The sequence below is a fragment of the Colletotrichum costaricense genome (assembly GCF_030867565.1).
Source record: "Colletotrichum costaricense strain IMI 309622 chromosome Unknown Scaffold_1.1, whole genome shotgun sequence".
NCBI lineage: Eukaryota > Fungi > Ascomycota > Sordariomycetes > Glomerellales > Glomerellaceae > Colletotrichum > Colletotrichum costaricense.
The window spans coordinates 1,044,013-1,069,820 of record NW_026848230.1 but is presented as its reverse complement, the minus strand read 5'-3'; the positions used below and the strand labels follow the sequence as shown (position 1 = coordinate 1,069,820).

At 53.0% G+C, this 25,808-nt stretch overlaps 14 protein-coding genes across 14 annotated transcripts; 5 read left to right on the top strand and 9 right to left on the bottom strand.

Annotated features, from left to right (window-relative positions):
* Positions 1-844: 844 nt before the first annotated feature.
* On the top strand, positions 845-982 carry CCOS01_00404 (uncharacterized protein; the record flags this gene model as incomplete). The annotated part of the gene is made up of 1 exon (XM_060448601.1): positions 845-982. One exon carries the CDS (start codon positions 845-847, stop codon positions 980-982), a length of 138 nt encoding a protein of 45 aa, XP_060320039.1.
* Positions 983-1,466: 484 nt separating this feature from the next.
* Positions 1,467-1,715, bottom strand: CCOS01_00403 (uncharacterized protein; the record flags this gene model as incomplete). The annotated part of the gene is made up of 2 exons (XM_060448600.1): positions 1,467-1,595; positions 1,647-1,715. 2 exons carry the CDS (start codon positions 1,713-1,715, stop codon positions 1,467-1,469), a joined length of 198 nt encoding a protein of 65 aa, XP_060320038.1.
* Positions 1,716-1,765: 50 nt separating this feature from the next.
* CCOS01_00402 (uncharacterized protein) lies at positions 1,766-2,898 on the top strand (the record flags this gene model as incomplete). The annotated part of the gene is made up of 4 exons (XM_060448599.1): positions 1,766-1,804; positions 1,896-2,390; positions 2,457-2,646; positions 2,705-2,898. 4 exons carry the CDS (start codon positions 1,766-1,768, stop codon positions 2,896-2,898), a joined length of 918 nt encoding a protein of 305 aa, XP_060320037.1.
* Positions 2,899-3,624: 726 nt separating this feature from the next.
* CCOS01_00401 (uncharacterized protein) lies at positions 3,625-6,238 on the bottom strand (the record flags this gene model as incomplete). Its single annotated transcript, XM_060448598.1, has 2 exons — positions 3,625-6,011; positions 6,082-6,238. 2 exons carry the CDS (start codon positions 6,236-6,238, stop codon positions 3,625-3,627), a joined length of 2,544 nt encoding a protein of 847 aa, XP_060320036.1.
* Positions 6,239-7,058: 820 nt separating this feature from the next.
* Positions 7,059-7,374, bottom strand: CCOS01_00400 (40S ribosomal protein S22; the record flags this gene model as incomplete). The annotated part of the gene is made up of 2 exons (XM_060448597.1): positions 7,059-7,248; positions 7,319-7,374. 2 exons carry the CDS (start codon positions 7,372-7,374, stop codon positions 7,059-7,061), a joined length of 246 nt encoding a protein of 81 aa, XP_060320035.1.
* Positions 7,375-7,703: 329 nt separating this feature from the next.
* Positions 7,704-8,525, bottom strand: CCOS01_00399 (uncharacterized protein; the record flags this gene model as incomplete). Its single annotated transcript, XM_060448596.1, has 1 exon — positions 7,704-8,525. One exon carries the CDS (start codon positions 8,523-8,525, stop codon positions 7,704-7,706), a length of 822 nt encoding a protein of 273 aa, XP_060320034.1.
* A 1,875-nt stretch (positions 8,526-10,400) lies between these two features.
* On the top strand, positions 10,401-11,218 carry CCOS01_00398 (uncharacterized protein; the record flags this gene model as incomplete). The annotated part of the gene is made up of 3 exons (XM_060448595.1): positions 10,401-10,528; positions 10,587-10,729; positions 10,791-11,218. The coding sequence occupies 3 exons, from the start codon at positions 10,401-10,403 to the stop codon at positions 11,216-11,218; spliced, it is 699 nt and encodes a 232-aa protein (XP_060320033.1).
* Positions 11,219-11,904: 686 nt separating this feature from the next.
* CCOS01_00397 (uncharacterized protein) lies at positions 11,905-12,546 on the bottom strand (the record flags this gene model as incomplete). Its single annotated transcript, XM_060448594.1, has 2 exons — positions 11,905-12,290; positions 12,351-12,546. The coding sequence occupies 2 exons, from the start codon at positions 12,544-12,546 to the stop codon at positions 11,905-11,907; spliced, it is 582 nt and encodes a 193-aa protein (XP_060320032.1).
* Positions 12,547-12,800: 254 nt separating this feature from the next.
* Positions 12,801-13,950, bottom strand: CCOS01_00396 (type IIB DNA topoisomerase; the record flags this gene model as incomplete). The annotated part of the gene is made up of 5 exons (XM_060448593.1): positions 12,801-13,295; positions 13,395-13,423; positions 13,506-13,551; positions 13,733-13,841; positions 13,901-13,950. 5 exons carry the CDS (start codon positions 13,948-13,950, stop codon positions 12,801-12,803), a joined length of 729 nt encoding a protein of 242 aa, XP_060320031.1.
* Positions 13,951-15,203: 1,253 nt separating this feature from the next.
* CCOS01_00395 (squalene/oxidosqualene cyclase) lies at positions 15,204-17,629 on the top strand (the record flags this gene model as incomplete). The annotated part of the gene is made up of 3 exons (XM_060448592.1): positions 15,204-15,467; positions 15,548-17,260; positions 17,312-17,629. The coding sequence occupies 3 exons, from the start codon at positions 15,204-15,206 to the stop codon at positions 17,627-17,629; spliced, it is 2,295 nt and encodes a 764-aa protein (XP_060320030.1).
* A 941-nt stretch (positions 17,630-18,570) lies between these two features.
* On the top strand, positions 18,571-19,909 carry CCOS01_00394 (CS domain-containing protein; the record flags this gene model as incomplete). Its single annotated transcript, XM_060448591.1, has 2 exons — positions 18,571-19,338; positions 19,400-19,909. The coding sequence occupies 2 exons, from the start codon at positions 18,571-18,573 to the stop codon at positions 19,907-19,909; spliced, it is 1,278 nt and encodes a 425-aa protein (XP_060320029.1).
* Positions 19,910-20,432: 523 nt separating this feature from the next.
* Positions 20,433-21,875, bottom strand: CCOS01_00393 (TfdA family Taurine catabolism dioxygenase TauD; the record flags this gene model as incomplete). Its single annotated transcript, XM_060448590.1, has 1 exon — positions 20,433-21,875. One exon carries the CDS (start codon positions 21,873-21,875, stop codon positions 20,433-20,435), a length of 1,443 nt encoding a protein of 480 aa, XP_060320028.1.
* Positions 21,876-23,602: 1,727 nt separating this feature from the next.
* CCOS01_00392 (GDSL-like Lipase/Acylhydrolase) lies at positions 23,603-24,622 on the bottom strand (the record flags this gene model as incomplete). Its single annotated transcript, XM_060448589.1, has 2 exons — positions 23,603-24,061; positions 24,128-24,622. 2 exons carry the CDS (start codon positions 24,620-24,622, stop codon positions 23,603-23,605), a joined length of 954 nt encoding a protein of 317 aa, XP_060320027.1.
* A 713-nt stretch (positions 24,623-25,335) lies between these two features.
* On the bottom strand, positions 25,336-25,794 carry CCOS01_00391 (uncharacterized protein; the record flags this gene model as incomplete). The annotated part of the gene is made up of 1 exon (XM_060448588.1): positions 25,336-25,794. The coding sequence occupies one exon, from the start codon at positions 25,792-25,794 to the stop codon at positions 25,336-25,338; it is 459 nt and encodes a 152-aa protein (XP_060320026.1).
* Between the last annotated feature and the right edge of the window lie 14 nt (positions 25,795-25,808).

Below are 25,808 nucleotides of genomic sequence, written 5' to 3'. Positions count from 1 at the left end.
ACTTCGGTGAGGCCCCGCTTTTAAGCCGATGTTGGCCGTGCTGTCCATCCGACAGTGGGGGAAGCTTGCCGTGGGCATCGGCGTTGCTGTCCGGGATGCTCTTGAGCGACTTAGCCAGCCCGAAGCATTTGATTTAGAAAGTAACGCACCCTCAACGTGAATGAGAAACTCTGTGTTATGCTTCATCATTATTGACACTGTATTCTAAGAGGCAGCTATTGCAACCAAGCCATACTGCCTACTCTATCAAAAAGTTGCAAGATCTAATCTCACCACAGCGGCCAAGGTCTTTACTTGAGCCTCATCCTTGAGGGTATGTACTAACTCAAACATTCTTATCGAGTAGAGATTATGGCGAAATACATTCACTCGTCTTCAGGCTAAAAATACAGCCTCAAGTCGGATTTCAAGGTCAATCGTTGAAACCATTGCTTAATCGCAGATGACCACCGACGTCAAGCTTGGACGAAAACCGACCCGGCCGAAATCTTAGCCGCACAAGTGACCGTAGCTCTCCAATCGCCGGGATATTGCCAGAATCGAAGACCGAGTCAAAATGGGCTGATTGCCAAGGCGAACTAAATGCCGTTGGAGAGAGAAATGCTCCTGACTCATCCTCCATCGTTTTCCAGATTCCAAAAAAACTCTTCTTAATTACCCGACTAATTCCTTCTTCAGTAACTTGTGTAGTCGCTCCTCAAAGCAAGCCCAGCTGCTCTAATTCTCGCCTCGAGCACAAGAAGCTTTTACCAAGATTACCAAGCGCACAAAAGAGAAGGAATTCTCGATCCAAGAGTTGATCAGAACCAGGGGGGTTCCGGTTGCGCAAACCTGAACCAGCTCCATGGCGCCATCCAACGCCCGCGTTTCAGTCTGGTGCAAGTTGAGCCGGCGCGGCAACTCGCGCAAGCATCGCAGCACCGCAAGCGCTACGGTGAACGGAGCAACTGGTCGCATGAGCGCTATCCGCCGGCCTGGGTAGAGTTGCTGTTGGCCTGTTCTGGTGCTGGACACCCTGGCAGTTGGGGGCCAGGACAGGGGGTCCGTTGGTCTTTCAGCGTGCTGATTCGACCAAAGGATCGCTCACGTTTGAGAGTCTAAGTTTAGCCTACGACAGCTGTCATCTGAGACTTGGTGAAGGGGTTCGGATTCTACCCCTTCAAAATCAGCCGAAATTCAGGATCGTTAGGGAACAGTTCAGAAAGGGCGGTAGTAAAGCAAGGGTTTGTGGTGACTAGTGTCGACTAACAACGGCGAAATTCTAGCGATGTTTATGGGAATCAGACGAACATCAGAGGATTGCAACCTTAGTCTTTGTAGCATCTCCATTCTGCCACGATCAACATAACCCGTAACTCACCTCTAATGGAACGGTTCTTGAACAACCCGACTTCAACATCAACTCGTACTTTTGCAATATCGCTTCGTCGTTGGTTCCAGTGGTCGATGCTTCTGCCCCGCATGAGTTACCACCCGAAAACGACAAGTAGAGACGAGTTGCCACACCGCCAAGCAGCGCCAATGCCGGAGCTCAACGACAAACTGGCATGACCAGCCGCCCGCCGTTGCGCAGCACGCAAGGTGACAAACCCCCCAAATTACCGCATTTGTTCATCATGAGGCTCTCGAGATGCACCTTGGCGCACCTTGGCGGCGCGGATGGTGGGGGAGGACTCGTCTACTTGCGCATCCTTGCGGTCTTGTGTGGGTTTCATGATGCCGTCCTTCTTGGCGAGTCGGCGGCCCTCACAACCAAACCCCGCGCATGTCTGTCGTAGACGAGAGAATCTTATCAGCGAAATCAGTTCGTCTGGGCATATAAGCTCTTTGAGTACCTAGGTGCCGCCCACCGGCGTTCATCGTGATGGTTGCGCTCTTTTCTGTTCCCATTCCAGTATACTTCACTTCTCACCAACTCTTCTTCTCCGCGGCAAGCCCGCTATTACGAGTCAACCGCGTTGATCTCTTTCACAATCTATCCTTTCACTCTGATATTAATTCACTTTTTGTCGTTTTCGGTTTTCAAAATGAGGCTCTCAACACTTGCCACGATCTCATGCCAACTCCTCGTGGCAGCGTCACTGCCAATCTCGACTACTGATATATCCTCCCGAAACAACGGTATCGCACAAGCCTCTACGGATTCCAGTCTCGCAGACCGAAGCATCGCACAAAGCGCCGCGACAACTCCCTCAAAAGCCACCGAAAAAGAAGCTGCCGCAGGCGAGGGAGGCACAGCCGAAGGAGGTGCAGCCGGAGGAGCAGAAGGCGGCGCTGCCGGCGGCGAGGAGGCAAAGGATCCCAACGAAAAGGAGATTGAAGGGCAATTCATCGTTCCCGTGCGGTTAGGCGGCGCGAATGTTAAGCAAGATGTTCTCTTTCCTCCTGCAGTAAGTCTCAGACTCTCATCAAAGGGTATCTCAAGACGCAAAATATCTGATGCTCATTACTCGCAGAAAAATGGACGTTTCGAGGTCGAGTTCCAGAACGCAGTCGGTCGAACCCTCACCGTAACAGAAAACAGGTCTCCTGCGCCGCCTCCCGCGGGCTTCACCGCTATTGAGGCGGTGTCGTACAAAGTCAGCCTCGCGGAAGGCGCACAGGGTGTGACTCTCTCAAAGATAGATTACATTCTCAACCCAGGAAGTGAGTCAGGCTCTTGAGTCCTGCTCGACTGGCAGTGGTGGGCTAACATGAGATGTAGATACCCTCGATATCAGCAAGGGACAAGTAGGCCGCCTCTTCCCGGAACTCAACGCCTTCATCATCGACCCGGCTCTCGGTGAACTCGAATTCGAAGCCGAGGAGAATGAGTTGACCTTGAAGGTTGCCAACATGAATGGAGAGTTCGCCTTCTTCCTCCCGCAGGCTGGTGCTGCTGCCGGTGCGGCTGCATAGGGATAGGACCTGGCTCCTGACTTGGAAAGCTCATCCGCAAGGGTATGGCTTGCGATGAGGTCGTATGCGTGTTGGTGCCGCGGAGTAGCGGCCATGTTGTGATAGAAAGAAGCGACGGGAGTGAAGCAAGCCGAGCACACACTGTAACTCATTCATCCTGTAACAGATATTCGTTGACGAATAGTTCAAGTTCTCTTTGTATATTATCAGTAGTCTCAGGATTACTCCTTTTTCTCAAAAGCCGTCGAGGATAATACCCCTACACCAGATTCATATCCTGTACAATCCTATCTGTCTTGGACAGTATGATGCTCACAAACATCTGATGGCCCTTTAACACATTCACGTCGGAGGCCGCAAACACTATAATTTGGCCATGAATCCTTGGTAAGAACATAGTTGTTGGCAACGTAGGACCTTCTTGCCCAAGCCAAGGGCTGAGTCGAGACTTTGAGAGTCACGGGCAATCCAGTTTTGGTTCTAAAGAGCGAGTCAGTACATCCCACATGGTCAATGACACGAGACCTAGCATCCGCAACATACATCCATCATCGGCTTCGTCGCTGCTCAGGCGCCATTGCGCTTCGACGCGACACTGGCGAGTCTTACGGAGGCTCTTCCCGCACCTGACTCATACAGCACTCGTCTCTCATCTTGCGTGCTGGCAAAGCCTTCTTCGGGACCATCCCCATCACCGAGAAGCTCATCGGAATTGCAAGACCACGTTCATACTAACATCTCGCGGCAAAGTTTGAGCCTTTCACTGGCCTCCCTGAGAAGCTCCGAGTGCGACTGCTTAAAGCTTGTCTCGAGCAGGTCCAATAGTTCCGGCAACCTCTCGTTAAGGTCCCTCGTGGCCTCTTCGTTCAACTCTTCCAAATTCGAGAAGTAGGCCAGGTAACGAGCAATTTCGCTATACCTTCCCAGGGGCGTATTCCTGTTGGGGATGCCCAGAGCCTGTACAAAAGACCATATTGTCAAGACCGCATAGTACATGATCCACGGCCGATGAGGATCCGGCTCGCTGCGGCAGGAGTAGTAAACAGAAACCGGTTCAGGCAAAGCGCCGAAGCTACTCGTCCGCCGTTTTGGGTTTTTGTGGTCCACAAGAACCCGGTAGAGTAGTCTGAAAGCATGCAGAACGGCATGTCGAGTGGATGGTGCATTCGACCAGGTCCTCATTCTTGCAACAGCATTGGCATGATCGCGAGTTGAGACTTTGCGACCGACCAATCGTTTTGCGCCGGCATATACCTGACAATCGACGATGTCAACGTGAAGACTGATATGGGCTAGGTGGTAGAGAACAGCGGCCGAGTGGATGGGCCCATTGGAGCTTGATGGCTGTCCTAGCCCTTCGGAAAGATCGTTCGCACCAACAGCGCTGTCAAAGGACTCTTTCCACTCGTCGAAAGCGCGGAAAAGTATCTTTTTCCAGCTGTCGTGGGTTTCCGTGCTGGGTGTGCGCAGGTCAAGCCACTTGAGGTGAGACTCTCGACGGGACAGATGCCATCCCACACTGAGCAGCCCCGACATGATAATCATGCGTCCAAAAGTGTGTGTCTTGACTTCCTGCCCGTGTAAAGCACTTTTCAATCCATCGAGGAAGGATACCTGCTTGATGCCGTACATTCTGTAGTTCCCGTCGAGTTGTCGGAAGACATTCGGGGTCGCGGCTGTCCACAAGCCATCGTCGCATGGTAGAGGTAGTCGTATCTCGTGCGGAGCCATATCGGCGTTGTGGCCGAACATGGCTGCATGGACAGTGTCCATCATGAAGGCCGCAAAAACGACGCGATGCATGGATTCGCTCTCGGCCCATCGAATCCACCATGTTCTTGAGTCTGAAGAGGGTCCTTCGTTCAGCGCCGGGGCTTCTTCCTCTGGGGGCGTTTCGCTTCCTGCTCGTCCGATTAGAGGGCTTCCTCTCCTAAGAAGATTCAACAGAGCCGAGTGGTATATATGCGATCTCTCGTGCATGCGTCTGGAAGAGAATATCTTCTCGTAGAACTCGAGCAACAGCATTGCTTGAGCTATGGACAGGCCCACCGGCGCCGAAGCTTCCTCGTGAGTAAGAATTTCCCATCGACTGCTGGAAATAATCACGTCCGCCAGCCCCCCGTACGGTTCCAAGTTGCCAGTTGAGTCTCTGCTGCTCAATGACACAGCTCCCAAAGCAATCATCACGAGTAGCAAGAAGATGGAGCAGCGGTTCGAAGAAAATGTTGGCTGATGAACGATCGGCAAGCGTGGCGAGATCCTCTTCCAATATTCTTGTAAACAATCTCTCATCATCTCGAGACTCAGAGCAGGCAAGTCTCCGTTGCTCTCCTGTACAAGACTGACTATCCGCGGTTCGTACTTGGGCTGCTTGTGTCGGAAGACCTTCAACCACCTCAGGACCTCCTGCCGCCGGTGCTCACTGATGAGTTCGTCACTAACTTCAACTTGCCGAGGTGGCGTCGGATCAAGCTGTGAACGACTCGTCAGTGACTCGTAGTCATAGGGAATGTTGTTGTTGAAAGTTGATTCAAGGCCACCTTCGAGGAAGGGAAGGTTGGCGACTCCATTAAAGTCGCTGAAGCTTGCTTGAGAGTCAAATAGCCAGACGGCAAAGTTCTCTCGTGAAAGTGCCTCGTCGGGCTGGAATCCTCTCGGGTCAAACGACGGCATAAGAGGCGGTGCCTCGGGGAGGGTCATCTGATCGCGTCCGTAGTAAGCGGGCTTCGGTCGCATCATCTCGACAGCCATATCATCGATGGACGGCCATGTGGTAGGTTGGCTGATCCTATTGACATGCTGAGCAAGGGACGGGTTTGATGCACCCGTTGTCGGCGTGGGCGTAGCAGAGTCGGGAGTAAGCAGGATGGCGGCATCATGAGGACCGCTTGTTGAAGGCTGAGGAAATGCTGGCCGTGGTGGTGCGCCTGAAGTCGGAGATGACACAGCCGGGCCGGATTGGTTGCCAGATGCGGCAGAGGCGAAGCTGGGCGCGCGATTTCGAGGGATGTACGATGATGAGTGACGCTTCTTGTGACGCGACAGCAGATCAAGGCGGACAAACCTCTGATCGCAACCAGGGATATCGCAAATGAAGATTTCTTTGGGATTGTCTATGGAGAGGCGTCAGGCCGCACCTTGTGACATTACGAGGGCTGCGACTGGACAGGGGAGTTGACTCACGGTTCAACTGGTGCCTCTGGAGATGCTCTGCTCTCGAGTATAACTTGTCGCAACCCGGGTGTTCGCAGACGAACCGCCGAGGAGCACCTCTGCGACTTGCACGCTTGTAGTTGGCTGCAGCACCACCAGGCTGGCCGGGAGATGGATGGCTCGCCATCGGCAACGGTCATGAGAGCATCGTCAAGAGAGACGCTTGATCCTTAAGCGTAGCTCGTATTTATGGTTTGCTGAGCCCGTATGTACCTTTCTAGGTGGAGATACTCTCATAAGCAAGGGGTGCGGGTACGTTGTGGCACGCCAAGCAAGTTGCGCAGAGCGAGCTGAAGATATTCGCGACAGCCGGTGAGATGGAGACGAGAGGTGGGCGCAAGATGAGATGGAATTGGAGATTGGCAGAGTTGCGCCTCAGGTGTCTGGCATACCGCGGGGGATGGGCGCGTTGAGCTGCTCCTCCCCCAAAAATGCCCCCCTTCCCCACACATCTCAAGCGGAAATGGGGAAGGCGCAACTCGAGATGAGTGGACCCCCCACGCCTGCACGGTGTTGCGCGGCTCTTATCGATAAGGATACATAGAAGGTCCACTTGTACATGGAAGGACCCAATGAGAGAATGCCTGCAAGTCATTCACTTACCTAATCAAGTATCGCGATCATTTTCGTCAAAATCCGCTTGAAAATGGAATACGCCATGCCAACCGTGCATCTAATCCAAGGACATCGTGGATCAAGTGATTTGCTCCCGCTCCGATGGATTAAGCAAGAATTGCGTTCAGGTTATCAAGGGATGTCACGATGGGATGCCTCAAAGAAGAGTATTTCTGTCAATGCAATGGTCTTGCTATTAAGTTTCCTGTTGAGTTTTCCTCGTCGAGGGGCTCTCTAGAGTTCCTTGAACAAGTTCTCCGATATGCCAAATGCTAAACCCCTCTCACAATGCCTAGGCTTCGTATACGACATGTTTCAATGTCTGGGAGTGTCTAGTAAAAGTACCCAAGGATCTTGCCCGAGGTGTTCTTTCTGCGAGCCTGGTGGTGATCCATGATACCGGCGGACGTGGTGAGCACGACATGGCCGAACTGGCGGGCAGGCAGAAGTCGGACACCCCATTTCTCCCGGTCTCCCAGTCGGACGTTGAAATGAGGGCTGATGACGCCACATTCCTTCAAGCTGAAAAGGGTCACAGTGGTTCGCAGAACAGGTAGGAGACATTGATGACGAACTGGCCGTTGAGTTAAACGACAATTTTGCCGCCTCGGTGTATATCGACTTCCTCGAAGTCAGACATGTAGCCATGCTGCTGCATAAGCTGGAGGAACTCGACGATGACCTTGGAGGAAGGGCGAAGCACCACTTGGCGCTTGCGCGGACTATCTTAGACCTGTGTGAAGTTGTAGCTCCAAGCTTCGGCTCGTCTGACTTGATAGAGCTTCAATTACAACAGAACGAAAAAGTACTCCAAACGCAGTGGCTCTATAACATCGGATTTGTCATTGGCTCATTTCAAACTACCTCACTGCCGTTGTCGATCGAAGTCGTTGATGTGGAAGGAAGTTGACCTTGTCCCACTAGACAGAAGCTAAGATAACGAAACCAACGTCAGAGTACCTCAGGAGTCCACGAATCTATCCGTTGCGAATCCGTTTGGCAATCTTCTCCAGGGCCACATTCTCCTTTTCGAGCTTCTTATGATCCGCCCTATGGCTCTCGGCAGCAGGCCCAACCACCTCCAACAACCTTATGCTCGGCATCCCGAGATAGCCCCTGGGCGTCCCAGGCCGCCTATCAAGCCTCCCGTTCCTCATCGCAATGTTGTCATCGGTGTACTTCCTTAGCCGCTCCGGAAGGACCTCCTCGCCCCTCGTCTGGTGCTCCAGTACCTTGATCAAGTCCACAAACACAACCTTAGAAGAGGGCAATCTGACCTTGAACAACTCCAGCGCGGCCATGGTCTCCCGAACATCGTAGCTCACAACGCACACCGTCGCGTACGCCGGACCACCCAGCGCATCAAACGCCTCTTGAGCCTTGGCCGTCGCCTCTTCCTCGTAGAGCTCAAACGTCTCATGCGCAGCGGCAGCGTTGTACCACGACCACGGCTTTGGCTGGAGGCTCTTATTGACTTTCGACTTCTCTAGCATGCGAATTGTCCTGGTGCTGCAATGTTTCTTGAAGGCGTCGTGCTTCTTGTCATCCAGAGGTAAGGATCGCCATATAGGCTTGTCCGCGGGTGACATGACATTTATCTCTATCGCTCTGGAATTGCGCTGATCGGCGTACTGGTATCTGTCTGATAGCTCGCAGGCTACGATGACGATCTGGTCGCCCGCCCAGCAATCCGCCAGGGTCTCGTTTTCGTTGGCGCAGTCTTCGAAGCGACGGAGCTCGCTTTCATTGAAGAGGCGTGGCTTTTGAGCGATGTTGCGGGGAGATGGTCCCGGCGCCATGGGAGTGGAGGATGGACAAGATGATTGACAGTCAAAAGAGTCGGGAAACTTTGTTCCTTGACGAATTACTTGGCATTTGTGCGAGGAACAGGTCAGGACTTCCCTTACACAGTATATGTAGCACCATTTGCATATACAGACACGAGCTAACATCTAGTTGACTCAATATTGGAGACTCCCTGCCGAAATACGAGGTGGCGGCGTGGGCACTTACTCAGCCCCAACGTGACTCTTTCGCCGACGGGTTAATTATGTGATACTCAATAGCACTTGTAAATTAAGCGCACAGACATATAACAAACAGAGAAGACTTATGCCGGACGATCTGATGGTATTGTCATTGAATACTTGGCAACGTAATTGCTGCGATCGCTAGAATCATGAGAAAGAACTTGCTAGAGCTCTCTTTCATGGTAATTACGACTCCTGCTAAATGTGAGCCCAAATCCTGGAATATCACTCGCTTCAAAACTGGAAGGAAGGACCCGAAAAGAAGGCAGTTTAATCTAGGGAGTTGTTCTGGTTGTCTACCACACCAGAGTCTAGATTGTGGTCAGCAGATCGGAAAGAGACTTGAGAAAAAATCCGGACAGAACAGGCTTAGGTATAGTAGGAAGCCACTGAATTTAATCACACAGAGACGACAGGTTCTCTATGGAGCATCCTGCGTTCTTGTGGTATGCTCCTTGCAGCCGAAGACTTTGTCCCTGCGTCATCCTGATCATCTTGAAATTCATTAAATAGCCAGCAACATCTGTGGTCTGGTGAAATTCAAGTGGAGGAACTTTTACCAGAAAAATGAAGGGAAGTCGTAATATATTAATCCCCCGAGGGCCAAGGGAAACTTCAAGAAACTGGTAGCTGTGCATGGACTACGTTCACGGGTAAATACATATTAGTACTTAAAAAGGTCGATGCCCAAACCAAGAAAAGAGTTCACCACCGGTGTGACTACATCTCTTGGTGCACATGCTGGGACTCGAGCTCGGAGCCTGTCGTTGAGTAGGCTGTGGACGTAATTGATTATTGGGAATTAACCTCTCTACCACCCAGCCAGTTTGACCTGACCTGTCGACCCAGACGGGCGCCTACTGGCTGGTGACAGCAATGGGACTGAGGGGGTAATATGAAGCTTCCTTCCGATGCGTATTCCGTTTATTCAGGTGGTGAAGAGAATATCAGATGAAGGTCCAGCAAGCGATGTGAATCTGCGGAAGGCGCGGTCGGCACCATCATCAAGGTGCGATGTCCGGCCGTCATGCCGTGAATGTCTGTAGTTCGACCGCACCAAAGCTGACAGCTCTTCCGCGCTCATTTGGGCTCGCTGGTTCACTCAAGTGATATCTCACTGTACTTGATGGTGATGTGGTGACCCGATTCGACCATTTCAGTAAGTCTGCCAGACTACGTCAGCGCGTCAGACTCAGCCTCAACTCCATCTGGGGCCCCGTCAACTGGACCAGACTGCGCCCTATTGTGGAAATGACGCGGAAATGAGCCAATGCTGTTCAACTATTTTTCAGAAACTATTTGTCACTTCATCTGTCGGGCACTCTTCAAGGCAGTGAGCGCGGCAGTGTTTAGCTAGACAGGGTAGTTGAAGCTTTCGGGATGGCTTCATGCTTTTGTTCGAGTTGGGATCGGGCAGAGCTGGGATACTGTCAGGTGGCGATTTGGATCAAGATGATTTGGAATGTAATGTCGCAGATGCATTGAGATGCTCCGTTGAAGTTGCCAATATCTTCACATAAAAGCCATCATGATACCCACGAGAATTGGTTTGGATCAACAGACTCGTCACATAATCAGCTGCAATCAAAGCAACTGCTTTGATACTCATTATTCTCATATCACTGAAAACTTACAAACATCAAAATGCTAATCGCAAACCTCCCACTCGCCGCCATGACCCTGTCCTCACTCGCCATGGCTGCTCCTCAACGCAGAGACAACGAGTCGGCCACGGGTCTCAGCTTGACTGCTCAACTTCAACTCGCGGACAGGTGTGTGAGAATTGTTAACTTACACTGGTACTGAAATTAGCTGCTAACACATTACTAGCGGCGCAGCCCGATACCGTCTCCTCACCAAGGACGAAGACTTCATCTACGACTTCAACAAATCCCCAGTCGCCCTCGCCAACCGCCAAACCTTCCCAGCTGTGACCGGCCTAGGCGGCAGCATGGCCGTCGCCTCCCTACCCGGTACGTCCAAAGATACAACCCCAAAACGTTGGGAAAAGACAAGCTAACAACACAAAAACAGCCTGCGCAATGTCATTCCTCCACCTCCACCCCCGCGCCTCCGAACTCCTCGTCGTAACCTCGGGCCGCCTCATCACCGAGATGGTCCCCGAAGCCGGCGTCCTCGACGCCTCCGGCAAGCAGCGCGTCATCCGTGCCGACCTGGGCCCCAACCAAATGACCGTCTTTCCCCAGGGATCCTTCCACACCCAAGTGAACCCCGAGTGTACCCCGGCCTCGGCCGTCGTGTCCTTCACCTCGGACGAGGGCGGCACCGCCATGGTGGCGGCGCAGCTGTTTGCGCTGAGCGACGTCATGATTGAGACTTCGTTCGGGTCGAGCATTGCTGGGGAGGATATTGATCGGGTGCGCCAAGCTATTCCGAAGAACCTTGTGTTGGAGGTTGAGGACTGCCTGAAGAAGTGTGGGCTTGGGAAGCGGGCTCTTTAGGTGGTCGAGAACTCAGGAGACGTATGGCTACTGAAGTAGCATTTTGGGAGAGTATAGTTGAGATGTTCCCCCTTTTTTCTTTGCGTCTCTGAATAGGAGTGCGGAACATTCGTTGGCAGTTCCTATTCTTTCACTAGCTTTTCTTTTATCTTGTCATTTGATTCCAGGACCTTGTTAACAACTCTTCTTCTTTCACTCATTCAACATACACTTATGGGTAGATAGCTGTCATATAACCCGCATGCAAGCAAACATGGAGAATGCCGCGTATGTTGACAAGTTGGCCTAGCATCAGATAGGCACTCAAGAAATCCGATTCTAGATTCCTGAACATTAAGGGGACCCAGCATCAATTGATTTAATACTCAACTGCCAATATAAAACGGGCATCAATGACTGGCAGGTGGCGCGAACAGTGTCAAAGAAGGAGTTGTCTTGGAATCCTATAATATTATCGCGAGCTTGATATGCCTTTGTGAATGGTTGCGCCACGAGTGTCGCAGATGACCCTTGCAACTCGATACAGTCCATGTCAACTCAACTCGCTTGCTGTTGCGAGTAGAAAAAGTGTAGTAAATTCCTCAGATAGCCTACAATCACAGCACAGCAAAAGAGCCCGCTCGGGCGTCGTCAATAGTCGTTCACTCATTTGATTTTTTGTCTTTAACTCATAAGCCAGATCCCATCTATGAACTCTTGCTGCTCTCGCCAGCCTTATCCTTGCCCTTGTCTTCCTCAACGGCACCGTCATCCTCAATTTCAATGCCAGACGCAGCACCGCTCAGCCCTTCCTCCTGGTTTCCGCCCTCCATTTTCTCAGATTGCGCCAAGAACCAGTCCGCGACCTCTCGTTTGTCGTTGAAAAGCGCCGAATCGAGAGGAATTTGATCCTTGTCGTTGGCCACCGCAGGGGAAGCGCCATGGCTGACGAGGTACTTGACTGCCTCAAGGTGGCCGCCCAAGCACGCCCAGTGCAGACCTGTGTTGCCAAACTCGTTGCCGGCGTCAACGTACGCCTTCTTCTCCTCTGCAGGACGGCTGTCAAAGGCTGTGACGAGGGCCTTCACGATATCTGTACAACGAATTAGCTCAAATGCTGGAAGTTTCAAGCGCAAATGAGGCAATAACTTACCGAGATGACCATTACCGGCAGCCATGTGCAGGCAGGTTGACTTGCCCTCATCCTTGGCGGCGGTGATGATCTCGCCTACGGTAGCGCCTTCGCGCTCCGACAGGGACTTGAGGGTTTCTTCGAGATCAGCGAGCTCGCCGGCCCTTGAAAAGTAAATGAGATCGTCAATCTCCTCTTCTGAGAGTTTGGGTGCCATTTTCGGTGAGATTTTGTAAATGCTGTCTGAGGACCTAAAATGAGTCTTGAAAGTGAGGTAGAAATTTTCGGGTGATGTGTGTGGAGGTACAGTGTTAGAAGCTCGTGTGCGCACTCCGCACGGCTCCTCTTCCTCTTCAATGGACATCACTGTTCACCCTGTGCCAGCCCAAAAGCAAACGTCAAGCCAGCACCTAAATCGAAACAAAGACTCCAAAGACAACGCTAGAAACGCACATGCGCGAATGCGACAGATCAGAAAGTTCCCAAGTGCTCATCGAGCCATCTCGACATGTCTCCTGCATTGTCCACAGCTTGGATCTCTGCCTTGATGCCGAGAAACAGCATCACCTGTAGTTCTCGTCGGCAATCTTGATCATTTTCGGTGCCGTCCTCTTCGATTTCCTTGATCGTGTTGATAGCGCGCGTTCTATCTCGCAGCGTAAGAGAGCTAGTAGAGTCGAACAAGCTCGCACCAGGCCGCCTTTGGCTGCCGTTAATATCGGGCCCGTGGCTAGGGGTTGCATCCTGACGGAATGCGAGATCGTCGCTTTTTATGCCGAGCCACTGCATGCTAGGTACAGTCGTTGCCTTTTCGTGTGCATGTCCCCGTGTGCCGTAGCTGTAGCAGCGCATGATGGCAATACCATAGCAGTCGAAGTCCACAAGAGCGAAAATTGGAAGCTCAGGTTTGGCTGTGTGCAGAAGGTGTACGAACTGCTTGGTGTTCAAATCTGGGTAACCTTTGCCCTATGGATATGTCAGAGAGTTGTAGTGCTGCTGTTCCCGTAGGTAAGTCTACTGACCGTGACAAGAATGCCCAAGCCAAAGGCTGAAGTCTCCTAGTACCTCGCCGATGCCAGTGTCCGATACGTTGCCTGTTCCAGTCAGCAATGTTTTGCAGCCAACACCAAACCAGTCCAACCTCTTTCTCGATGACTAAGACCCAATGTGCTGGACCAAAGTCAATTTCGGAGACAGTCCTGGCTGAGGGTATGAGGATCCCCTGGATCTTGATTAGCAACAGCTGTGGTCAAGTCTTGGTGCTCCGTACGTGCTCGCTTGAAGAAGCGTCAACTTCGGAAGTCCTGGAACGCAGAATAATAGGCCCAGACACAAGGCCTTTACTTGCGGCAACCTGAGGAACGGTCATGAGATTACGTCTATCAAAGATAGGGGACACTCACTATACCGAGGTCCTCCCTCCCGAGGCCCAGCGTAAAGGCAAGGTCATCAACGAGGTTGTCGACGATGGACTGTCTTTTGAATAAATCGGTGTCCTGATAGTAGATGTTCCTGTTCCGCCATGCTCTCAGCACTTGACACTATCAGGAGGCAGATCATGGAGCGCACACCTCTTGGTAATCAGCCGGCCTTCCGTCAGGGCGCTCAGGGACAGTTGCATGATGCGCATGATACGTGCTGTATCGGCTGAACGTCAGGAACAAATTACCGTCAACCAAGCATGATTACGAACTGAACTTGGTTGCTTCCTCTGCTGTCCGGCCCGGGAAGCGAACTGCTAATCGAGTTGTCCGAGATGGGCCATGGTTGCTCGTGGATTGGTTTGTGGAAGGTCGAGTCCTGAAGGGAATGGATATCTCTCGAGACTGTAGCAATGATTCTCGAGCAGATATCAGGATATCTTCCAACTTCACAATGGCGAGCCCGATGGCATTCCTATGTGGATCCGGATCGGGGATGGTCACGACGTTGCTTGATTGACTCGGATTAGACAGCTGTGGCGTTAGTTGGCCCTCTCGGCGGCCCTTGAGCAATGGGGGTGTAGCAAAGTCCATCAAATCAAAGACAAGGCAATGGGTCTGTATGTAGTTGAATTGGCAACGCTTGAAATCCTCTGAACGCGCCCGCAAAGTTTGGTCAGACTCTAGGGTTTTGGCGGATTGTCGTTTATTGGAGGGTTGGTACGAAGAAGATGGTGTGCAAGAGAAGCTGGAGGCGGGAGCTGCAGGAACGGACGAAGGAGGCGCTCCACATCCCAAAGCCATTGGCCAATGATAGGAGAGATACCGCTAGTGGGAAGAGCACCGTGCGGCATGGGGAGATGGTGGGTAATTACCTAATCAGCAGAAGATGGAATGATGGACAGCTTAGCTAAGCTATCTTTGGTATTAGGCTCTCGAAAGCCGGTGCCGCTGAAGTTTATTTTGCGCTGGTCTGGAACTGTGCGACACCCTGGCACCTGTCAAATGGCCTGGGAATTTGCGTTTCGCCCGTCAACTTACCTGAAGTACAGCTGAAATGCCCCCAACAATCTTGAGCCAAAGTCAGCTGCGACAGACCATGAACGATGCCTCGAGGGCCCAAGGACTGACAATGTCGATCAAGACGGACTATCAACACCTATGATTACCCTGTTTCCATGTCCACCAAATCCTGATTTCCAGCAGGGATCTCGTACGAGGATGTGGTGGGTTTCTCCCGAGAACATGCATCTTCCTGTCGTTGGAGGGACACCGCCTCAGAGAGACGCGCAGGGGGCGCCGCCTTCTGGGAGCTGACTGGGCCACCATTTAACAAGTGCATGAATCCCATCCCACCACCCTCCAATTCGATCCAGGCGGCCCTCAACATCGCTCCTCCTCTGCACCACGACGACTTCAACCGCCGTCACACAGAGGACAATTACCGCCTGCCATGGTCGCCGAGAAAGCTCCATCCGTTGCGTCGAGCAATGGCACTCTTGGGGCCAAATCCGTTCAGTCTCGCAAGCGCGTTGCAGAAGCCATCGCCGAGCAGGAATGGCCCAAGAAGCCCCGCATCGATGCCAAAACCGATCGCACAAAATGGAGGATGAAGGACGAGGACGGCCGACACACCTGGAAATACTTGGAGGGCGACGACGCCGCAAAGGACTGGCCCCAGACCTACGCCGACAAGTACTACTTGGGTCTTCCTCTCGTCAGTCCACCTTTTACTGTTGCGACTTTGAATGATAGATATGTCACTGTTCTTCGCTAACACGTCTCCCGCACACACAGGACCTCCCAATCCTTCCCGAGCCTGAAAATCCACTCGATGCGACACGCAATGGCCTCGAATTTGTTGAAAAGCTCCAACTGCCCTACGGCGACTGGGGTTGCGAATACGGCGGTCCCATGTTCCTACTCCCAAGTGCCGTTATCGCCTGGTATGTCACCAAGACGCCCATCTCGTCCGCCTTCGCAACCGAAATCAAGAACTATCTCTTCGCCCGCGCGCATCCTGAGTTGGGTGGCTGGGGTCTCCATACCGAAGGTATCAGTACCGTCTTTGGCACCTCCATGAATTATACAACCTTGCGCCTCATTGGCGTCGATGCTGAGGAGCCCATCATGGTCAAGGCCAGAGCAAGACTTCATGAGCTCGGTGGCGCAACGAAAGGGCCGCACTGGGCCAAGTGGTGGCTCGCTGTCCTGGGAGTTGTGGACTGGGAGATTGTCAACCCCGTTCCTCCCGAGATCTGGCTGCTGCCAGACTGGGTGCCCATTGCCCCTTGGCGGTGGTGGGTTCACATTCGTCAGGTCTTCTTGCCAATGTCATACGTATACTCCAAGCGCTGGACTTGTGAAGAGACTGAAGTCATTCGCGACCTCAAGAAGGAGCTCTTCCCCGAGAATTGGGCATCCATCAACTGGAAGGCGAACCGCAACAGCATTGCACAGGTCGACAACTACAACCCCAAGTCCTGGCTGCTCAACACAGTGAACTGGTGCTTGGTCAATATCTGGAATCCCTATCTGCGAACAAACTGGATCAAGGAGAGAGCTGAAGCTTGGACCAGTGACTTGGTTGACATGGAGGATGCCAACACGGACTACCTAGGTCTGGCGCCAGTCAATGGCCCCATGAACCACATTGTCTGCTACATTCGGGACGGCCCAGGGGCTTACACAGTCCGTCGACACGCTGACAGAATCATGGACTCCCTATGGGTTAATGCCGAGGGCATGCTGGGCAACGGTACTAACGGCGTCCAATGCTGGGACACCGCCTTCATGATCCAGTCAGTCGTCGCTGCTGGTCTCGAGACTGATGATCGTTGGCGCCCCATGCTGGAGAAGGCCCTCGGCTTCCTCGACAGGCAGCAGATTCGTGAAAACTGCAAAGATTCGGACAAGTGCTACCGCCAGCAGCGCAAGGGCGGTTGGCCTTTCAGCAACAGGGAACAAGGCTACGCTGTCAGTGACTGCATTTCTGAGGCGCTCAAGGCCGTCATCTTGCTGCAAAAGACCGAGGGCTACCCCCAGCTTCTCGATGACCGGCGTATTTTTGATGCCATCGACTCCATTCTTCTTTACCAAAACGAGACCGGAGGCGTGGGCTCATACGAACAGCGTCGCGGGGGCGAGTACATGGAGTTGCTCAATGCCGCCGAGGTCTTTGGCCGTATCATGATCGAGTACGACTACCCCGAATGCACCACTGCCTGCGTCACGGTCTTGTCGCTCTTCCAGAAGCACTGGCCCGATTATCGCAAGGATGACATCCGCATCTTTGTCAAGCGTGCTGTGAACTGGATCCGTTCCCACCAGAACATTGATGGTTCTTGGTACGGAAGCTGGGGTATCTGCTTCACCTATGCGGGTATGTTTGCGTTGGAGAGTCTGGCCTTCGCAGGAGACACCTACAACACTAGCAAAGTCTCTAAGAGGGGTTGTGACTTCTTCATCTCCAAGCAGAGAGAGGATGGTGGATGGTCCGAGAGCTACAAAGTGAGTGTGCCTCTATTCAATTATTCCAAGCACCCGAACTGACGATGATAGGCTTCCGAGACAATGGAGTACCACGAACACCCGAGAGGATCCCTAGTAGTGCAGACCGCCTGGGCCCTGATCGGCCTGATGGAGGCTGAGTACCCCCACATTGAGCCCCTTCGAAAGGGTATCCAATTCCTCATGGATCGCCAGCAAGCCAATGGCGAATGGCTCCAGGAGACGATGGAAGGCGTTTTCAACAAGAGTTGCACGATTGCGTATCCCAACTACAAGTTCACGTTCCCGATCAAGGCGCTTGGCATGTTTGCCCGCAAATATCCAGATGAGAAGATTACCCCTGGCATTAGCGACAAGGGGGACTTGTAGAGATCTAGACCGTTGCCTTCACTTCTAGAACATGGCCATTGATCAAAAGTAGAACATAATTAATTTTAATGAGACACGATTTCTGCATTGAGGTAATGACGAAAGACTCTGGGAATTGCAAGAATGCGACATAGGGTACCCGACGATTACAACGACTCGGCCAAGTCGGGTGACAGTACAATAGCAGTGCATTCAACGACGTCGGGACGGACAGGCGCAATGGGCGTCGGACGAGGCAGGAGGCTATAGGGAGCAAAAGCGCTTCGGCTATCACCGTGGGTTCGAGGTGCTTGACCGGATGACTCCCTCGGTGATGCTCCCTCGGGTTTCAGGCGGCGATGTTTCGATTCATCATGTGGTCATCCTTGTTTTCGGCGCTTTTGTTGACATTTTCCTGTAGGATATTCAAGTGGAGCCCGACCTCTTGTTGCAAGATAGTCTTTTCTAACTATTACTACGATATATATCCTGAACAAATCTTGTCTAGATTACACATGCGCTGCTTCTGCAATTACCCTAATAAGGAGATGCTTCGTGATAGATATATTCGGTGAAGCAAGCCAGTTTCGGTGAGTCGATCGGTGAGGGTATGCTGACCGAACTTGGTGGCGGAAAGTGGAGAGGCTGCCCCACCACAGCTTCCAGAACAGTCTGACCCCTCCGAGCTGGAGGCAGCACCGACTGAACCTTGTTGGGTCTGCAGCTACCTTTCCTGCATCACCGTTTGTTCACTGACCGTGTGCTTTTCTCCCTTCCACTGCAAGCGGGTTGCTATCTATTTCCTTTCAACCCACGCTTCTTCTCTTTGAGACTTCGTCGCAGGTATAAATACCGGTGTAGGAATAAAAACGGCACAGCAGTCATTCGACTTTCCAAGCTCACTTCGGTCCGCATCGAATACCTCCCATTCCCCCAGCATCCAACGGAGCAAACCTTCCAAAATGTCCGAATACACAGCTGGCGCAGCCGGCATGACCGCCGTCGACAACAGAGACTGGGAAACCGCCATCACCCAGCTCTCCAAGGCGATCAAGGTCATCAAATCCCCCAAGTGGCTCATCGGCCGCTCCAAGGCCTACATCGGCACAAAGGACTTCCGCCGCGCCCTCCGCGACGCCGAACTCGCCCAAGTCGCCGCCGCGGGCCGCAACAACCGCCCCTTCATGGCCGACGCGCAGTACCGCCGCGCCGTCGCCCACTTCCGTCTCGGTGAGCTGGCCAACGCAGATACCTGCGCCACCTGGGCCCAGCGCATGGTCGAGGGCAAGAGCATGGCCGAGCTGAGGGCGGCCGAGGTCGACGACATGGGGTTCGCGCAGGGTACTAGGAAGGCGCTGCAGGATGAGATAACGGCTGTCCGGCAGACGGAGGATCCGGCGCAGAGTAAGTTCGGGGCCATCTGGAACTCCATTTGCGCTCTGCGGCTGCAGATCCTGGGCGGGCTGGAGAAGCTTGCGGGGGACGATGAGAAGAGAAAGGTGACTGTGAAGTTTGCGCCTGACGTCTCGCTTGATGGTCCTGATACAGATGAGGTGGAGGAGTTTACAAAGGAGGAGATTGAGGTGGCCAAGGCGGAGGCGGTCGCGAAGCCGCAGCCCAAGAAGGATGTGCGTGTGGACTTCTTCCAGAGCAGTACTACTTTGACAGTCACTGTCTTTGCGAAGAACATCCCCAAGGACGACCTCAAGGTCGACTATGGCGATTCTGAGGTATGTCTTGCTTGAAATGAGCACAAAGCACCGGGCAGATGCTAAAACAGCTTTCCAACAGATCAGCATGTCGCACATTCCCGGCCATGAGCCCTCTTACACGATCCATCTCCACGGCCGCATCGACCCCGCTGGGTCGAAGCATACCGTCACCGCGAACAAGATTGAGTTCCAACTCAAGAAGGCGGAGGCCGTCAAGTGGCCTACACTGCAACGTCCCGCCGACAGCGCCGCTCCGGCAGCGAACAAGTCCAACCCATCGCCCACTACAATAGCAACCGCGCAACCCAAGGCTGCCGCGACCTCTGGCCCCGCATACCCGACCTCTTCCAAGTCCGGACCCAAGAACTGGGATAAGCTCGAAGGCGCCGACGATGACGATAGCTCCGATATCAACGGGTTCTTCAAGACGCTGTACAAGGACGCCACGCCAGAGGCACGGCGCGCCATGATGAAGTCCTTCACCGAGAGCAACGGCACCTCGCTCAGCACCGACTGGGAGGACGTCAAGAACCGCAAGGTCGAGACTGTCCCTCCTGAAGGTGTCGAGGCTAAGAACTGGGAGTCTTAGGTGCTCAAGGTGGGCTGATGCACCACAACCGAGGCTCATATGATAAGTAGCGAAACGCATGTTCACGGGTACGGATTAGGAGGCATTGGCATCTCCTATCAGGAATGGTTCGAGGGACATCATGATATGACATTGACGACGGGGCGTTTGGGCAGTGATTTTTGGGCATTTGCCTTTCCGCAGACACAAAAAGTAGTGCATCATGAGAGGGAGAGAGCACGTGTTCTTATTCCTCTTCAATCTGGCGTTAGGCTTCGTTGATCGAAAAGTAAGTTGCTGGATTATACGTAGGTTATTGAAGACCAGCGACCACAATTTCCTCGATTGACTTGCCACGATCTCCATTTGGACATGTAACACCATCGTGTACACATGGTGTGTGACTAAAAACCAGCACCACAATGCTGGCTCTCCAAAATGCACCAGACTAAGGTATATGTACATGCATAATCTCGACTGACTGAGCGCATCAAACCAAGTTCATGTTGCTTTCTAGATTTCTGATCCAACATCTTCCACGTCTTTAGATGGGTTCGAGGAACGGCCGTAGAGCACTTTTGAAGTCTTCATCGGCAACATATGTACCCTTAAGCCAGCGGCGCCCGCTTGCCGTGTCGAATGCACGGCGACCGTGGAGGACGCGTCGGTTATCGAATAGCACGCACTCGCCCGGTTGGAGCCTGTGCTGGTACATATTGTCTTCTTGCTCCAGGGTTTCTTGGAATATCCGCGCTCCCTTGATCCAGGCTTGCCAAGTTTCAGAGCTTGCTTTATCGGGCGTGCCTGGGAGAGGCGCCTGGAAAGGCGGGGACCACCAGACCTCGCGGTCTTCTCCAATTTTATCAGCGATGACGGGCCGAGCTTGGCGGTAGAAGAAACCATTCTTGGCGTAGTGGTAGGGAACCGGGTATTTGGCCAATGCAGAGTAGGACTCGGGTTGGAATCTTTCGAGCCAAGTTGCGGCGTGTAGGGCGTCGCTGAAAATGGACTCACCCCCTGAGCACGAGTTCTCCAAGCAATGGAGGAGCTGGATGCGAGGCGGCGAGTCGAGATAGAGCATGTCCGAGTGCAGGCCTAGGTAAGAGGAGGTGTAGGCAACGTTTTCAGCATCCGGTTTAGAGATGACGTCCCAGGTGTGGCCATAAAATGTCTCCTTGACGGCACCGAATTTCAGAGCTATATCAGCTACGGCCTTTTCGGTTTGAGGCACATTGGTGAGGAAAACGAGCCCAATCTTGGCGAGCGAAAGGGCGGTTGACCTGAAAGCCGGGCCTCCCTCCATGTAGTCTTTATAGTCGATCCTCTCAAGCTTATCAAGAAGGGTTTCCTTATTCCACATATATCTCTGGGTCTTTTTCACACTGGTATGATGGAAGAAAAGGACTGGCCGTTCGGTCAACAACCCCGCCAGACTCTGGGGGCCGGTGGCGGGAAAGACGGAAACGTGGCCAACGTCGGCAGCTCGCGGGATGTCGTTTGTCCAGCGGATCTCATAGGAGCCATTTGGCATCTCCTTTGCGCTCTCGAAGGCAATTCCGCTTGGGATTTCGGCGGTGGAGAAGGACTTGTTGCCCGAGGAAGGGCTGACGCAGTGCGGGCAACCACAGCGGTCTCGGAGCCAAGCCACGTCTATGTGTTTCGTATGCATATGGCCATCAGATTGACCGGTGATAAGAAGCTCCTGGCGACTCGGTAGGATAGCAACTTCAACCACCTCTAGTTCTGCTTGCGCCTTCGGGTCTATCCGCAGCGCGGGGTCGGGAATCGTTGCAGCCACTTCGACCTGTGGTTCCTGGCGCAGGGCCGCGGCTTCTTGGGTCTTTGGAGAGGTGGTATGAACACTAGCGGAGGTCGAAGGCAGGACACGCCGGCGGAGGAAAGGAGAGGGGATGATCGGTCTCGTTGTCGCATGCTCGAGGAGGCGCACCACCCGCGCCGCGGGGCGGAGATTTCGTGCCAGGACCATAGTCGAAGTCTTGCGAGGAATGCACCGTTGTCGAGTGAGGGTATTCTGTGAACCAAAAAACACAGAATACGGAGGTCGTGGCAGCTACTGGGAAGCTGCACGACGAGGAGAACAGCAAGAGACGCGCAGCTGGAGTTGGTCAGCTCGGTGGGACGTCGCGACCTTGGTTGTATCGCAAGAGCCGAGGGAGGGGCTCTATAAGGTAAGAGAATATGTAAGTACGACTTTCCGAGTGCACAGTAAAGACTGGATGAGCGGACAATGATCCGATTAAAGGGGGGAGTTTGGCCGGTCCAATCCCACTTCGTCACTGCCCTAAGGGTAAGCTCCGGTCTCGACCCTCCGTTGACGGCGGGACGGAAGCTCCCACCTCAGAGTTTAGGGGAGCAGCGGCAGCAGCAACAGGGCAGGAAGGGGCCGAAACGAGGGGACGAACCTCGGTCGGATGGCATCTTTTTCTGGGGAAGGCGGGGGAGCTTGGTCACTGTATGCCGCACTGTACTTTGACTGAGGGGCACCTTCTTCACATGCATTTTACTGTGTACGTATTCTGCAAGTCTTCCACCAGTCTTCCATCTTATCTAATCTTTTCCATCTCAACCTCCAACTTTCCATTGAAATATGCCATTCCATGTTCCATCGCAACCTAATATTGATTTGAATTTCTGCTGCCTGTGATGCAGATGGACAAGATTGCTTCTTTGGCTCAGGATGTGCCTGACGCTTTCACCAAAGGTCTCTGACAAGCCTCAGCTCAATCGCAACTGAATCCTATGTCATAGCCTTTGCCCCAGCTTCAGCATCCAGAGATAGCCAGATATCACATGCCGTGCATAGTTCGATTGACCCACGCGGAACCATCCCTCGTGACCATTATTGGCGCCGGCAGCACCTTGGAACCTTGAGCGGCGCAGCTTGGCCCTTTCACATGAATCTTATATGCAAATATAATGATTCTAGGTTGCTCGCACCACAATCTTATCATCCTCCGTCCAGCCACGGTCCATCTGAAGAGCGACTCTGGGAGAAAATAGCAGAGACTCATGACGGCATGAGTAGCGGGGATAGAGACAAGATACTCGAAATTTCTCTTGGCATTACTAACAATGCGGTGCCAGTTTGGTACATGCCAGATGTTGGCTATTTAGCAAGGTCGTTCCCAACCTACACACGTATTACTGCTGTTCTATAAGCCGACGGGATACACTGGGGAATCTGATTTGAGGCCGACGAAGATTTCCCGACTAAACTTGCGACGCGAAATTCGATCGCGTTGGCCCAAGACTTTTTGGGTTTCTCAAAATAGGCATCGTCACTTATCATAATTGTCTTCGTAAGAAGGTCTTATTTCGTGAAAGTTTCTCAAGTTGTTCAAAAGTTCAAGAAGGGAAGGTCAGCTTCCTCCTGCTCATATTTAGTAAAAGATCATGCTAGGGAGTTCGCTTGACTTATGGACTGTCACATTCGGCCCCTGCACTGGATCCACAGGACTGACTTTCTAGACTTGAAGAAAAGTGACGAGTAAGAATGAGGGCTCCTAGACACTCATCAAAGCATGTGTAACATTCTGCCCGCCACAAAGTTCAAATCTCACATTTCTAGCAAAGTTTACACCATAACAATCATTGACAACGAAGCAAGGTTATGAAGCAATTTCAATAGATATTATCAACATCCAGTTGAATACGAAAAATACGAAAGTACAGGCCTTTCCCCAGAAGCCCCTTTTAGACAGTGGAGCTGTTAATCGCCTTCCAAATCTCATCGCTCAACGTCTTGTTGGGCGTGAACCACTGCTCGAGCCCCTTGTTCTTCTGCAGCACAAGGTCCGCCACCAACCGTCCAAAGACGACGCTGCCCTCGGCGTTGAGGTGCGTGTTGTCGCTCTCGACGAGGTTGTACGAGTGGGCCTTTGTCTCGCCGATGGCCTGGACGTACTTGCGGCTGTTGAGGTTGAGGTCAATGTAGGTCGTCTTGGTCTCCGTCGCCGCGGCGATGGTGCGCTCGCGCTCGTTGGAGAGGTTGTTGGTCACGACGCCCGCCGAGTTGAAGCTGCGGCGCGTGAGAGGGGTGACGAGGATGGGCGTCGCGCCGAGGGCCTTGATTTCCTTGGCGAGGTTGCCGAGGTTTGTCTGGTACTGGTCGAGGGAGATGTTCTTTTCGGGCTTTTGGTCGTTGTGGCCGAACTATTTGATAGCCGTGTTAGCAGGTCCGAGAAGGTGATGGTAAGGATGAGGCAGTATAAGACTCACCTGAATCGTCACATAGACATCAAAGTTGGCCGTGTTGGACTTGACTGCGTCCTTGACGGTAGCCCAGTGTCCCTGGCTGACATAGTCGACCGTGGTACGTCCGTTGCGGCCGTAGTTTGTGCCGAACGCCGGCTTCTTCAGGAAGCTGAGGAAGCCATTGCCCCAACCGCCACCACCAGTAGACTGCACCGCGGTAGTCGAGTCACCGGCGAGGAAGAACGCGGGAGGCTTCGCGGCTCTCTTGTCCGCTGACGGGGCAGCCGAGACGAAGGCCGGGAGGAAGGCCGCGGCGGAGAGGAGGGCTTGAGGCTTCATCGTGGAGTCTTCTGTGGTGGTTGTCTGGTTCCAGTCTTCTTCAGGAGGTGCTGCTGCTTGCTGGGTGCTGCGTGGTAATGACTGTGAAGCTGAAGACGAAGCTGAGGAAGTAGGAGCAACTCCACATGCAGACGTCCTTCGTCGCACCGGACGCCCATCCTCTTCATATACGAGAACCATCTCAGGTCCCCCTTTACCCTTTACGAGTATACCGACAGCTTCGTTTACCACCTGAACCTTGCCACGCCGTCCCCGGTCGAACGCCGGTGCAGCCAAGGAAAAGCTCTCGAATCCTTGATGCAACCCCGAGCAGACAGCCGCACCTCCCAGGGCCAGGAACCCAGCTTCTTTCTCCGCTCGCTTGGTAGAACGAACCCGAATCTCCAAAGTCCTGCAGGGAAAATTAGATCGAGCAACAAAAGCTTAGGGTATTACACCGTAGAATCCGGCGAAAGGCAAATGGAAACGGCCTGTACCTACTTTACTCCACACCCCTGGCAGGTCTGGGATGATGCTGGGATACTTGGCTGTCCCCCACTCGCGATGGTGTAGTAGCCGTAGCTTGGGAATTTTCTTCCGTCAATGGGATGAAGACAAAGTTTAGTAGATTACCCCTCTTGCCTTTTCCCCCCTGGCCCCCCCCGACTCCCCCAAAAGCTTAGCCACGTTCGGAACTGGTGGAGGAATGCAACGATTCTCCGAGACAAATTAGCTCTTCGAGCAGACTAAAGCTCCCGTGGCTCCTTAGCTTTCCCGTCGTCTCATCTTTTTTTCTTTCTCTTGTGCTAGGTTTGGGATTGGCAGGAAATTGAATTGAGCAGAGATGCTACTCACGTCATCTGCTGCAGGTATTGAACACCACACCACTCCATTTCCTGTCGCCGGCATTAGCCTCAGCTACCCTCCTGCACGCCGGGCGAGCGGACGGCACCTAGCCCAGTTAGATCTCTAGAAGGATTCAGATAGATCGCGGGGTTTTCGGGGCGAGGTCGGGGAAAACACCACCATTCCCAATCCATATGCGCGGTGTGGGGTTGGCTCGGTCCCTGGAATAAGATTGACCGTCGCAGTTCGTCCGAATAGGACACGAGGACCCGAGTCTTGGCCACCTGGTGCCATGATGCAAAGCTTGAGTGGTCATGGTGCGGTGTCAACTTGTGAAGGGGGGCTCTGTGATGAAGGGGAGGAAAGAATTGGCTTGGGTATGCTTGGTAAAGGCTTGGACAACCCGAGAACAGACGTTGACTCCGGGGCCGGGGGGCGGCGAAAGCACCCCCGTTTAACCCGCGGGAGGCCGAAGACGTGACTCGTGGGGAAAAGGAGAAAACTGCAAACGCCAGGTAAACCTGCATACTCGTGAACCGAG